The sequence below is a fragment of the Anolis sagrei genome, chromosome 1, assembly GCF_037176765.1.
Source record: "Anolis sagrei isolate rAnoSag1 chromosome 1, rAnoSag1.mat, whole genome shotgun sequence".
NCBI classification, from domain to species: Eukaryota; Metazoa; Chordata; class Lepidosauria; order Squamata; family Dactyloidae; genus Anolis; species Anolis sagrei.
The window spans coordinates 2900121-2914866 of record NC_090021.1 but is presented as its reverse complement, the minus strand read 5'-3'; the positions used below and the strand labels follow the sequence as shown (position 1 = coordinate 2914866).

The window sequence follows — 14746 nt, the reverse complement described above, 5'->3', positions numbered from 1 at the left end:
AGTAGTAGCCAATAGTGAAAGGACCAAGGCAGAGACATCTCCAGCTCATCCCCTGTTTGGGTATCAGCCAGCACGTCAATGACAAATCTAGACATAGTTTTCTAAGATCTACAGAGACACTCACTGGAACACCTCAGCAAGCGAGAGTCCAAAAGTGGCAGGCTCAAACCCAGAACCTCAACCTATGGCTGATACCAAATGAGAGTCTCCCTCCTGGGCACACAGAGGACTGGGCGACTTGGGAGGCGCTGAACAGACTGCGTTCTGGCACCACGAGATGCAGAGCCAATCTTAAGAAAAGTGGAATCCATGACATGCGAGTGCGGAGAAGAGCAAACCACTGACCACCTGCTGCAATGCACCCTGAGCCCTGCCACATGCACAAGGGAGGATCTTCTTGCGGCAACACCAGAGGGCCCTCCATGTGGCCAGCTACTGGTCAAAGGACATTTAATCCACTACCAGGCTTGCAAACTTTGTGTTTTGTTTGTTTGTTTGTTAAAAAATGCAATACAACTGTTTGGTTTGCTCCTGACACGATAAATATTAGTAATATTGCATGTAATATAAAATATATAATTATAATATTGCACTGCAGACTACTTCAACCAGAGGCACTGCAGACTCCTTCAACCAGAGAAGTCAGCCATAGCAGAGCACCTGATGAACCAACCTGGACACAGCATATTATTTGAGAACACAGAAATGCTGGACCACACCAACAACCACCATGTCAGACTACACAGAGAAGCCATTGAAATCCATAAGAAGCATGTGGACAATTTCAACAGAAAGGAGGAAACCATGAAAATGAACAAAATCTGGCTAACACTATTAAAAAACTCTAAAATTATAACAGCTAAACAACAGAGAGGAAAAAACCAGGCACAGATTAACACCTCCCAGCAACAGATTTTCCCAGGCTCAGGCAGGCCTTCAAATGCTAATGAAGGTGATCAGCTAAACATTCACACCTAACTGCAGCAGGGAAGAGCTCCTTGCCCCACCCCAGCCATTCCACAGATATATAAACCCATTTTTCCTACTTCCAACAGACCTTCTCAACCTCTGAGGATGCTTGCCTCTAGAGCATGGCTCTATGGCCCGAAAAGACCCACAGGGACCTAATTATAATATTGTATTATTATTAGTATTATATTGTATTGCATTATAATAATATAAATATTATATGTATATACAATATATTATATTATTAGTAAAGCACAGGTGACAAGATGGAACAAGATGCTGAGGGTGAGACGACTGAGTTCTGCTCACACTGAGATCAGCCCTGCCCTCCCTGTTTCTGCAGTGGCGGCTGCCCCTTACCTGGAGCAGGGCCAGGCCACAGGGAGGAGGGGGCTTCAGCTCCTCGTGGGGGTGGTCTGCTTCCCGGAGCCCATGGCAGGCAGTGCCAGCTTTGGCCAGGAGGCTGTTGCAGCCGGGCCCTGCGGTAGAAAAGGAAATAAGGGGAGGTCAGTGCCTGGTCCCCAAAGCCCAGTGTCAACAAGGAGGCACCCAAGAAAACAAAACAAGCCCACTCGTTGGGCAGGTGGGCTGATTAACACAAGACCCTCCCCATGAATGCGCAGCAGAGTAACTTCTCAGCAGCAGCAGCCTGACCCAGCACCAGGAGCCCAAAGTGAGAAAAAGAACACAAACACACAGACCAATGTTATCCCTTCCATAGGTGGCACTTTTTACAAGAACAAGGTTTCCATTACTCAAAAAAAGGTTCTTTATAATTCCTTCTTTGCTTCCACGCTGGGCTTCTTTCTTATGCAGATAAACAGCTTCTAGCTTCACTCTCACAGAGCTTCCTCTCAGACAAACCTTACGCAGGAGTTTCACACAGTAGCTTTTCACACACAGCAGCCTTTATACATTGGAGCTTCATACCAAGGTTTCTCTCACACAGAGGTTTCCCTCACACTCCTCAGGACGACACTAGCTTTGGCCCACTGATTCTAACAGGTTTTGACCTACTCACTCTCTCAGGACGACACTAGCCTTGGCCCACTGACTAACAGGTTTTGGCCTACTTGTTCTCTCAAGATGACACTTGCTTTGACCCACTGACTAACAGACTTCAGCCTACTCACTCTCCTATGAGTGACGCTAGCTTTGGCCCACTGACTCTGACAAGTTTTGGCCGACTCACTCTCCTCAGGACAACACTAGCTTTGGCACTCTGACTCTAACAGGTTTGACCTACTCACTCTCCTCAGGACGACACTAGCTTTGGCCCGCTGACTCTAACAGGCTTTGGCCTACTCGCTCTCCTCAGGATGACGCTAGCTTTGGCCCACTGACTCTAACAGGCTTTGGCCTACTCACTCTCCTCAGGACAACACTAGCTTTGGCCCACTGACTCTAACAGGCTTTGGCCTACTCACTCTCCTCAGGACGACACTAGCTTTGCCCCACTGACTCTAACAGGCTTCGGCCTACTCACTCTCCTCAAGACGACACTAGCTTTGGCCCACTGATTCTAACAGGTTTTAACCTACTCACTCTCCTCAGGATGACACTAGCTTTGGCCTACTGACTCTAACAGGCTTTGGCCTACTCACTCTCCTCAGGACTACACTAACCTTGGCCCACTGACTCTTAACAGGCTTCGGCCTACTCACTCTCCTTGGGATGACACTAGCCTTGGCCCACTGACTCTAACAGGCTTAGGCCTACTCACTCTCCTCAGGACGACACTAGGTTTGACCCACTGACCCTAACAGGCTTTGACCTACTCACTCTCCTCAGGACGACACTAGCTTTCATCCACTGACTTCAACAGGCTTTGACCTACTCACTCTCCTCAGGATGACACTAGCTTTGGCCCAGACTCTAACAGGCTTTGGCCTACTCACTCTCCTCAGGACGACACTAGCCTTGGCCCACTGACTCTAACAGGCTTCGGCCTACTCACTCTCCTCAGGACGACACTAGCTTTGGCCCGCTGACTCTAACAGGCTTTGGCCTACTCACTCTCCTCAGGACAACACTCTGACGCTAACAGACTTCAGCCTACTCGCTCTCCTCAGGACGAGACTAGCTTTGGCTCACTGACTCCAACAGGCTTTGACCTACTCACTCTCCTCAGGATGACACTAGTTTTGGCCCACTGACTCCAACAGTCTTTGGCCTACTCGTTCTCCTCAGGACACTAGCTTTGGCTCCCTGACTCTGACAGGCTTTGGCCTACTCACTCTTCTCAGGACGACACTAGCCTTGGCCCACCGGCTCTAACAGGCTTAGGCCTACTCGCTCTCCTCAGGACGACACTAGCTTTGGTCCACTGACTCTAACAGGCTCAGCCTACTCCTTCTTTCAGTGCTTGACTCACACTCTTGTAATCAAAAATACCCAGTTAATCTTCAATATTTCTGACAAAAGTCTGCCTGCAAGCCCCGATTTGCATTGGACTAGCAGTAAGGCCGGAGGCCAAGGGTCGAGAGGGAGTGCCCACCTGTCATGTGGAGGGTGCAGGCGCCCAGGCCGGGGGGCAGCTGGAGGTGGGAGGCCGTCCTGGCCGAGGAAGCGAGCCCCGAGGGGGCCTGCAGGCTGGTCACTGCCGCTCGCAGCAAAGTCTGGTGCTGGTGGCGCCGCTTTTCCTGGACCCGCGGCTCTGAGCGGAGGAGGAAGGACAAGGCATGACCCCTCTGGAGGCTGACCGGTGCTCTCACCACCACCCAGCTTGGCCTGCAAGGAGACCTCCCTGGAAGGCTGTGGCAAATGAAGCTACTGTGGGTTCCAGTGGAGGAAACGCTGTTGCAAATCCTCCAAAGGTTTTTCACACTGAGGCTTCTCTCACACAGAGGTTTATCTCACACTCCTCAGGACGACACTACCTTTGGCCCACTGACTCTTTGGGTGGGGGAAAGGGCAGGGTAGAAATGCATGAAATAAATAAAAATAATAAAGGTTACTGGCTTAATTTTGAGGTGGGACGATTGTATCGCCTATCTGGAGCTCCCCCCCCCCCCTGAATCCCTGGCTCCCTTCTTTCTTCTTGACACCCCTCAAATACAAAAGCAGCCTCACAGCTGGGATTGACTGGCACACACCAAAACATCAACCCATTTCGTAGCTCTGTACACAAGAGCCACATGGGGTAGTGACTGGTTGTGTTGGAACAGGATGCTGGGAAACACGGGTAAAGGTTTTCCTCTGATGTTAAGTCCAGTCATGTCCAACTGGGACTGGTGCTCATCTCCATTCCTAAGCCGAAGAGCCGGCATTGTCCGTAGACACCTCCAAGGTCACATGGCCGGCATGACTGCATGGAGCACCATTACCTTCCCACATGTTTTCGAACTGCAAGGTTGGTAGAAGCTGGGCCTAACAGCGGGAGCTCACGTTGCTTTCCGGATTGGAACCTGCAACCTTTCGGTCAACATACTCAGCAGCTCAGCGGTTTAACTGTATTTTAGCTGTATTTTATTTTCTTGGGCTTGCCTTCATGTTAGCCACACAGAGTTCCCTTTGGGGAGATGGTGGTGGGGTATAAAGATTATTATTACTATTACTATTATTATTGTTGTTGTTGTTGTTGTTATTGTTATTGTCAACCCACTGCACCACCAGGGGCTCCTCAAATCCCCATTTGGCCATGAAAATCCTGCCCCCAGACCTTAGGCAAAGTTCTCTCTCTCTCGGCCACAGAGGAAGGCAAAGGAAAACTCACTCCAAACAACTTTTGCCAAGAATCAGAGAATCCTAGAGTTGGAAGAGACCTCATGGGTCATCCAGTCCAACCCCATTCTGCCAAGAAGCAGGAATATTGCATTCAAACCACCCCTGACAGGTGGCCATCCAGCCTCTGTTTAAAAGCTTCCAAAGAAGGAGCCTCCACCACACTCCGCGGCAGAGAGTTCCACTGCTGAACAGCCCTCACAATTAGGAAGTTCTTCCTCATGTTCAGATGGAATCTCCTTTCTTTCCTGTTGTTCGAAGCCATTGTTCTGCTTCAAAGAAAACCCCGATGACTCTAAAATAACTTGAGGGCAGACCGCAATAATATTGTGGGCAGAATGCATTCAGTGCCACTGCTGTGTCCTCCTTGGCCCCGGCCCCAAATCTCTTACTGTCCAAAACCTTCCAGCAAAAAAAGAAAAGGCCCTGTGCAATGCAGGGCATTTGGCTTGAACAAGTCGTTAGTCTGGCCTTAGCTGCCTGGCTTGAGAGCAGTACGTGTGAAAAAGATCTTGGAGTCCTCGTGGACAACAAGTTAAACATGAGCCAGGAATGTCATGTGGCGGCAAAAAAAGCCAATGGGATTTTGGCCTGCATCAAGAGGAGCATAGTGTCTAGATCTAGGGAAGTCCTGCTCCCCATGCTCTATTCCGCTTGGGTTAGACCACTTTACCTGGAATATTGTGTCCAATTCTGGGCACCACAATTCAAGAGAGATATTGACTCTAAGCTGGAATGTGTGCAGAGAAAGAAGGCGACTAAAATGATCAAGGGTCTGGAGAACAAGCCCTATGAGGAGCAGTTTAAAGAGCTGGGCATATTTAGCCTGAGGAAGGGAAGGCTTAGAGGAGACATGATGAGGGCCAGGCATAAATGTGTCATAGGGAAGAGGGAGCAAGATTCCTTTCTGCTGTCCTGGAGACTAGGACGCAATGGAGCAATGCCTTCAAACTACAGGAAAGGAAAGGAGATTCCACCTGACCATTAGGAAGAACTTCCTGACTGTGAGAGCCGTTCAGCAGTGGAACTCTCTGCCCCGGAGTGTGGTGGAGGCTCCTTCTTTGGAAGCTTTTAAGCAGAGGCTGGATGGCCATCTGTCAGGGTTGCTTTGAACATGGTTGCCCTAGAATGGGGTTGAACTGGGAGGCCCACCAGGTCTCTTCCAACTCTAGGATTCTAGGATACGAAGGAAGCTCTCCTAATAGAATCTCATCCCCTTCAGCATCGTTTGTGGCACAACATCAACGAAGTTTCTGGAGACGAAGGATTCCTTCCTAAGTCAAGGCCACAGCATGAAAAGAGAAATCATACTTCCAAACCAAGAACAGAACATTTTTTTTCCAAATTAGTGCAGGCATGGGCAAACTTGGGGCCTCCATTCAGGTGCTTTGGATTCCAACTCCCAGAATTCTTCACAGCCTCAGGCCCTTTCCTGTTCCTGTTAATTTGCTCTGTTTCCATGATATTTCTTATGCTATTAAACATTGTTATTCACCTTACTCAACCACCTTATCCTTTAACTAGCTCACAGAGAGGCTTTCTCCCCCCCCCTCCCCCCGCTCCAAAATTAGTCTGCTGTTATTGTTGTTGCTAGCTATTATTGTTACGCTGTCTTATGCTGTCTTAATTGTTATTGCTTTGTTTTTAATTGTATTCTGCCTTGGGCTTGGCCCCATGTAAGCCGCCCTGAGTCCCTTCGGGGAGATGGAGGTGGGGTAGAAAAATAAAGTTCTTTGTGAGAGGAAGCCACAGGGAGGAGGGAGCAAGCTTCCTTTCTGCTTCCCTGGAGACTAGGATGCAGAACAATGGCTTCAAACTACAAGAGAGGAGATTCCATCTGAACATGAGGAAGAACTTCCTGACTGTGAGAGCCGTTCAGCAGTGGAACTCTCTGCCCCGGAGTGTGGTGGAGGCTCCTTCTTTGGAAGCTTTTAAGCAGAGGCTGGATGGCCATCTGTCAAGGGTGATTTGAATGCAATATTCCTGCTTCTTGGCAGAATGGGGTTGGACTGGATGGCCCAGGAGGTCTCTTCCAACTCTTTGATTCTAGGATTCTATGATTCTATTGTCGAAGGCTTTCATGGCTGGAATCACTAGGTTCTTGTGGGTTTTTTCAGGCTATATGGCCATGTTCCTCCAGGAAATAAAGCCCGACTGCTCACTGGAGGGAAAGATACTAGAGACAAAGTTGAAGTACTTTGGCCACATCATGAGGAGACAGCAAAGCCTGGAGAAGACAATTATGCTGGGGAAAGTGGAAGGCAAAAGGAAAAGGGGCCGACCAAGGGCAAGATGGATGGATGGCATCCTTGGAGTGACTGGACTGACCTTGAGGGAGCTGGGGGTGGTAACGGCCGACAGGGAGCTCTGGCGTAGGCTGGTCCATGAGGTCACGAAGAGTCGGAGATGACTGAACGAATGAACAACAATGGCCATGTTCTAGAGGCATTTTCTCCTGACGTTTCGCCTACATCTATGGCAAGCATCCTCAGAGGTAGTGAGGTCTGTTGGAATTAGGACAATGGGTTTATAGATCTGTCGTATGATACAACATATATATGTTGTTTTGCTGTTCTTTGTCTTTGATACAAACAATCTCCAGACCCACCAAGAAAATCCAACCAATGCTCCGTTCAGCAAAGGACAAGAGTGATCCTCTCACCTCTGCAGGAGTCTACCGTGGACCATGCAGCTGTGGACAAGTCTTCATAGAGACCACCAAACGCAGCACCCAGACATGCATCAATGAACATGAAAGGCACTGCAGACTACTTCAACCAGAGAAGTCAGCAATAGCAGAGCACCTGATAAACCAGCCTGGACACAGCATATTATTGGAGAACACAGAAATGCTGGACCACTCTCACAACCACCATGTCAGACTACACAGAGAAGCCATTGAAATCCACAAGCATGTGGACAATTTCAACAGAAAGGAAGAGACCATGAAAATGAACAAAATCTGGCTACCAGTATTAAAAAAAACTCTAAAATTACAACAGCAAAACAGCAGAGAGGAAACAAACAGGCACATCTTAACACCTCTCAACAAAAGATTCCTCCAGGCTCAGCCAGGCCTTCAAATGCTAATGAAGGTGGTCAGTTGAAACATTCACACCCAGCTCCAGCAGAGAAGAGTTCTTTGCCCCACCCCAGCCATTCCACAGATATATAAACCCATTTTTTCCTAGTTCCAACAGACCTCACTACCTCTGAGGATGCTTGCCATAGATGCAGGCGAAACATCAGGAGAAAATGCCTCTCGAACATGGCCATATAGCCCGAAAAAACCCACAAGAACCTAATAAAGTTCTTCTTCTTCTTCTTGCCAGGGGTATATTGTGGCTTGCCTGCCCATTCCTGACCCATAGAGGCCCTCAAAGGGAGCATCTCTTGGTTCAGAGAGCAGAAGCAATGGATGGGAATCCCTGATGACAATAGGGTGGCTCAGGTTGACAAATGGGCTGCTTTCACAAGTTGCTTGACTGTGAAGCTCTTTTATTTCACCAGGAAGGGAATTGAAGGTCACGGCTGTTGTTCAAAAAGGCCATTTCCAGCAGAAAACCCACTCCAAGACCCACTGGGCCGCTGCTAGCAGAACTTGGCTGGGAGGCTTACCTCGCACGAGGGCCAGCACCCTGGAGGCCCCTTTTGGGGGGGCGCCCTGCCCCATGCCGCTCAGGGAGGCCGAGGGGTGGGAGCAGCTGAAGGTGAAGCTGGGGGAGGCCTTGACCTGTGGGGAGGCCTGCTGGCTGCTGCTGCTCCCGTTGCTGAAGCTCCGGGTCCGGCAGAGGGAGTTCTCCGAGGCGGAGGCCGAGATGCCGCTGGGAAGGAAAGAAGGAACGGAGGGAAGCTTTGGGCTGGAGGGATGAAGATTGCATGTGCCTGCTCCAAGCCACAGTCTGGAAACAGGCAGGATTTGATACCTGGGGAGCAATGTGTCCCCTAGTTTGAGGGGCAAGCAGCCAAGCCTCCACTGAATGCCTGGGGCAGCCCTATGCTCCGAAACCCACCCAACCCCACCCCACTCGACCCTCCCTTGGTCCCTGCCCGGTGCTGCAGCCACGTACTTGGCCCCCTTGGGAGGGGTCCTGGTGCCCTTCCGCCGGGAGCAGGCGACCACCCCCCTCATGCTCCGCACGTGCTTCAACATCCAGGCGCGCAGGTTGCTAAGGCAGCTGTGTTCCGAGAGGACGATGCGGGGCCAGGGGTTGCACTCCGCCATGTCCAGCGCGGCAATGGCCAAGGCCCGACCCACCTGCAGCGAGAAGGGAAGGTGGTGAGTGACAAATGCAAGATACTCCACTTTGGCAGAAAAAATGAAATGCAAAGATACAGAATGGGGGACAATGCCTGGCTCGAGAGCAGTACGTGTGAAAAAGATCTTGGAGTCCTCATGGACAACAAGTTAAACATGAGCCAGGAATGTGATGTGGCGGCAAAAAAAGCCAATGGGATTTTGGCCTGCATCAATAGGAGCATAGTGTCTAGATCTAGGGAAGTCATGCTCCCCATGCTCTATTCTGCCTTGGTTAGACCACATCTGGAATATTGTGTCCAATTCTGGGCACCACAATTCAAGAGAGATATTGACAAGCTGGAATGTGTCCAGAGGAGAGCGACTGAAATGATCAAGGGTCTGGAGAACAAGCCCTATGAGGAGCGGCTTAGGGAACTGGGCATGTTTAGCCTGAAGAAGAGAAGGCTGAGAGGAGATATGATAGCCATGTATAAGTATGTGAGAGGAAGTCATAGGGAGGAGGGAGCAAGCTTGTTTTCTGCTTCCCTGGAGACTAGGACGCAATGGAACAATGGCTTCAAACTACAAGAGAGGAGATTCCATCTGAATATTGGGAAGAACTTCCTGACTGTGAGAGCCGTTCAGCAGTGGAACTCTCTGCCCCGGAGTGTGGTGGAGGCTCCTTCTTTGGAAGCTTTTAAGCAGAGGCTGGATGGCCATCTGTCAGGGGTGATTGGAATGCAATATCCCTGCTTCTTGGCAGAATGGGGTTGGACTGGATGGCCCATGAGGTCTCTTCCAACTCTTTGATTCTATGATTCTATGAGTGGCGGCACCCAAGCTCTCTTGCAGCCCTGCCTTGCCAAGGAGCATGCGCTTCATTTTCCATAAAGGAAACCCGGCAGCAGCCGCCCTTGTGAGTCAAAAGGGAGGACCGCCAATTGGGACAACAAGAGAAGGCATTCCTGGGTGGCAGTCAATCAAGAGCATGGATTTATGAAGGTGCAGGAAGGGCCAGACTAGCAACAGCCCCACCGATGGCTTCTCTAACAAGAGCAGACGGTCAAAGGTGGGATCAGAAGGTCTAGGGGGCTTGTGTGGTTCCCAAACTCCCTAACTGGGACCGTGGCGCAGCTGGCTGGGAGTCAGATGCATTAAGATCACTACTGACCCAAAGGTTATGGGTTCGAAGCCAGCCCAGGTTGGAGTGAGCTTCTGACCAATTTGTGTAGCTTGCTGTTGACCTTTGCAGCCCAAAAGACAGTTGCATTTGTCAAGTAGGAAATTTATTTATTATTTACTATTTACAGTATTTATATTCCACCCTTCTCACCCCGCAGGGGACTCAGGGCGGATTACAATGTACACATATATGGCAAACATTCAACGCCAAAGACACACAACAGATATAGACAGACGGTCAGAGGCTATTTAACTTTTCTGGCCGCCAGGGGAGCTGTCGCTTTCATCGTCCATCTATGACACTGATGAAGTACTTTCCGCATTCCCCGTATGCTTTTTGCTGGTCTTTTTTTAATGTCCTTTTAAATTAGTTAAATTAGCCTCCCCACACAAAGGTGATACCTAATTTTCCTACTTGACAGATGCAACTGTCTTTCGAGTTGCAAAGGTCAACAACAAGCTACACAAATTGGTCGGAAGCTCACTCTGGCCCGGACTGGCTTCAAACTCATGACCTTTTGGTCAGAAGTGATCTTAATGCAGCTGACACTCAGACAGCTGCGCCACAGTCCCGGTGGTACTGCTTATGCGGGGAGGCTAATTTACGACACCATAAAAATCTCCAGCATGCATGCAAAGAATGAGGAAGTACTTCATCAGTGTCACAAATGGACGGTGAAGCGACAGCTCCCCCTGGTGGACAGAATACCCTCACGAAAAAGCTGGAATGTTAAACAGCCTCTAAGTGTCTGTCTATATATGTTGTGCGTCTATGGCATTGAATGTTTGCCATGTATATGTGCATTGTAAACATCCTTCGGACGATCACAAGGGTTGTGGAGGACCATGTGTTCTCCACCCTGGGTTGGCCCAAGCAGCCTTGGGGGCTCCCCTTGTAGTTGGGATTTCCAGTCTTAAGCCTTCTCTCCTCATTTAGAACCATAACGTGGGAAGAGGACACAAATGCTGCTGAGCAGTGGCTGAGACCGGAAGCACTCCTCGAAGGCCCAGATTGGAAGAATGGGTGAGGAAGGGGCACCCCAATACCTGCTCAAACAGCTCCACGGTGTATTTGGAGGGGAAAGTCGGGAGAGGAGGAGGAGTCGCCCGCCCGTTGTCGTGGCAGGCTGCCGGGACAGTGTTGACCGACCGCCCGGTGTTGTAATTGCACTCCAGGGTGTAGCTAGAAAACACCAAAAGGGAGAAAAGGGCAGGCTGGTCAGTGGCCAGAGTCAGTGGCCGTGGCTTCTAGATGCAGAGGAAGGGCTCTTACCCAAATATTTATTTATTTATTTATTTGCTATACTTGTATACCGCCGTTTCTCAGCCTAGCCGGCAACTCAACGCGGTTTACAACAACTTATAACAAACTGCAGTATACAGTTTAAAAGCATAAAAACACGATCCACAATACATATATCAATAAACAATCCAATTCATCTCTTGACTAAAATCGCGATCCAGTTTCGTCGTCCAAATTGCCAGTCCTTCAATCATTACACTTATTGCACTGAGTTAACCGAACGCCTGCTCGAACATCCAGGTTTTTAGTCTGTTCCGGAAAACCATCAATGAGGGGGCTGATCTTACCTCCATGGGGAGGGCGTTCCATAGCCGCGGGGCCACCACAGAAAAGGCCCTGTCTCTCGTCCCCACCAGCCGCACCTGTGAAGCAGGCGGGATAGAGAGCAGGACCCCCCCAGAAGATCTTAGGGTCCTGGTGGGCTGATAGGCTGAGATACGATCGGATAGGTAAGTTGGGCCAGAACCGTTTAGGGCTTTAAAGGCCAGCGCCAGCACTTTGAATTGAGCCCGGTAGCAGATCGGCAGCCAGTGGAGCTGATGCAGCAGAGGAGTTGTATGCTCCCTGCGCTCCGCTCCAGTTAGTATCATGGCTGCCGAGCGTTGGACTAATTGGAGCTTCCGGGCCGTCTTCAAAGGCAACCCCACATAGAGAGCGTTGCAGTAGTCTAAACGGGATGTAACCAGAGCGTGGACTACCGTGGCCAAGTCAGACTTCCCAAGGTACGGGCGCAGCTGGCGCACGAGTTTTAACTCTGCGAATGCTCCCCTGGTCACCACCGAAACCTGGGGTTCCAGGCTCAGTGATGAGTCCAGGATCACTCCCAAGCTGCGAACCTGCGTCTTCCGGGGGAGTGCGACCCCATCCAACACAGGCTGTAACCCTATGCCCTGTTTGGCCTTGCGACTGACCAGGAGTACCTCTGTCTTGTCTGGATTCAATTTCAATTTGTTCGCCCCCATCCAGACCGTCACAGCGGCCAAGCACCGGTTCAGGACCTCGACATGCCTGCTATACTATATGCCTGCTATACTAGAAGCAGAGCGCCTTACATTTTTGGTCCTGGCCCTAAAGGGTCCCCTGAGCTCAATGTTGGGGTCCCAAAGAATTTGGTAACAGTAAAACATTTCTGAAGGCCACCAATTTACACAGATCTGTTAGCAATAACATGCAGTGTTTACAGTGGCTTGTGCAGAAAATGTCCACCTCTACTCCACAAAAAGGAAAATCAGCCTATTTAGCAAGACTCGGAAATCCTGGTTTATTATCAATAAACATTTGCTTTTTAAACATCTTTTTTGTGCTATACTAATAATATAATGTAATATAATGTAATGTAATGTAATGTAATATATTGTGTATGCATATAATATTTATAATATAATACAATGTAATCTCTATAAATCTCTTCTGCTGTGTTTTCCAGTGCTTTTCTGAGTGATGGTCACTCATATTGTGTCCAAATTTGGTGTCAATCATCCAGTGGTTTTTGAGTTATGTTAATCCCACAAACAAACATTAGATTTTGGGTTGTTGTAGGTTTTTTCGGGCTATATGGCCATGTTCTAGAGGCATTTTCTCCTGACATTTCGCCTGCATCTATGGCAAGCATCCTCAGAGGTAGTGAGGTCTGTTGGAACTAGGAAAAGGGGTTTATATATCTGTGGAATGACCAGGGTGGGACAAAGGACTCTTGTCTGTTGGAGCTAGGTGTGAATGTTTCAACTGAGATTGGCGGGGATGAGGAGCAGGGCCTTCTCGGTGGTGGCCCCTCACCTGTGGAGTTCACTCCCCGGGGAAGTTAGATCAGCGACATCCCTCCTTTCCTTTAGAAGGAAATTAAAAACATGGATTTGGGACCAGGCGTTTGGGCAATCTGGCAGATAAATAAAGGACTAAGGTGACTGATAGGAATAGACAATGTAGAATGAAATATGGACTCTGAGTTGTCGAATGCAGAGCTTGAGATTGGTTTACTGACTGTGATATATATTGATTGTTTTAACTGTTATAATTGTTTTAAGTGCTGTTTTTATACGTTTATCTGTGTTATTGTGCAGGCATCAAATTGTGCCTTTGTGTAAGCCGCCCTGAGTCCCCCCTCGGGGGTTGAGAAGGGCGGGGTAGAAGTACACTAAATAAATAAATAAATAAATAAATAAACTGACCACCTTGATTAGCATTTGATGGACTGGCAGTGCCTAGGGCAATCTTTTGTTGAGAGGTGATTAGATGTCCTTGATTGTTTCCGCTCTGTTGTTTTGCTGTTCTTTGTCTTTGTCCCACGCTGGTCATTCCATAGATAGATAAACCCTTTTTTCTAGTTCCAACAGACCTCACTACCTCTGAGGATGCTTGCCATAGATGCAGGCGAAACATCAGGGGAGAATGCCTCTGGAACATGGCCATATAGCCCAAAAAACCTACAACAACCCAGTGATTCTGGCCATGAAAGCCTTTGACAATACATTACATTTTTCTTTATACAGATGAAGGTTTGGCTTTTTAATACCTTTTTTATATACTTAGGTACCTGGGATTATGTAAAATATTCTATATACTTCGGGTCACATAAACATTTCTCGGGCAGAAAGAGGTCATGCGTGACCCTAAAGGACCTGCCCATGACCACCCAAACCAATGCTCTCCTCCACCTTGGGCCTCCTGCACAGATCAAGTGGGGGCCCAGCACAACTTGTCCCAGGTGCATCAGCCCAAACACCTCAAAGGGAGAATAGGGTTTCCCCATGCGGTATGCTTATAGCATCACCCCTCCAGGAATCCCACTGGAGCATTGTAGTGCACCCAAATACCTGGGAGTCACTCTGGACCGTGCTCTGACCTACAAGAAGCACTGCCTGAACATCAAGCAAAAAGTGGGTGCTAGAAACAATATCATACGAAAGCTGACTGGCACAACCTGGGGATCACAACCAGACACAGTGAAGACATCTGCCCTTGCGCCATGCTACTCTGCTGTTGAGTATGCATGCCTAGTGTGGAACACATCTCACTACGCTAAAACAGTGGATGTGGCTCTTAATGAGACATGCCGCATTATCACGGGGTGCCTGCGCCCCACACCACTGGAGAAATTACACTGTTTAGCCGGTATTGCACCACCGGACATCCACCGGGAAGTGGCAGCCAATAGTGAAAGGACCAAGGCAGAGACATCTCCAGCTCATCCCTTGTTTGGGTATCAGCCAGCATGTCAACGACTTAAATCTAGAAATAGTTTTCTAAGATCTACAGAGACACTCGCTGGAACACCTCAGCAAGTGAGAGTCCAAAAGTGGCAGGCTCAAACCTGGAACCTCAATCCATGG

The 14746-nt window shown here is 49.1% G+C and overlaps 1 protein-coding gene across 2 annotated transcripts in view; it reads right to left on the bottom strand.

The window, feature by feature from the left end:
• AGBL5 (AGBL carboxypeptidase 5) overlaps positions 1 to 14746 on the bottom strand; it is a 43832-nt gene that overhangs the window by 7907 nt on the left and 21179 nt on the right. For both annotated transcript variants that reach the window (XM_060754779.2, XM_060754780.2), the window contains exons 11-15: positions 11162 to 11297; positions 8763 to 8950; positions 8311 to 8516; positions 3467 to 3625; positions 1330 to 1448 (exon numbers count right to left, since the gene is read on the bottom strand). In XM_060754779.2, the coding sequence (XP_060610762.2) occupies positions 1330 to 1448; positions 3467 to 3625; positions 8311 to 8516; positions 8763 to 8950; positions 11162 to 11297 (808 nt within the window). The remainder of the gene's footprint in view (positions 1 to 1329; positions 1449 to 3466; positions 3626 to 8310; positions 8517 to 8762; positions 8951 to 11161; positions 11298 to 14746) is intronic.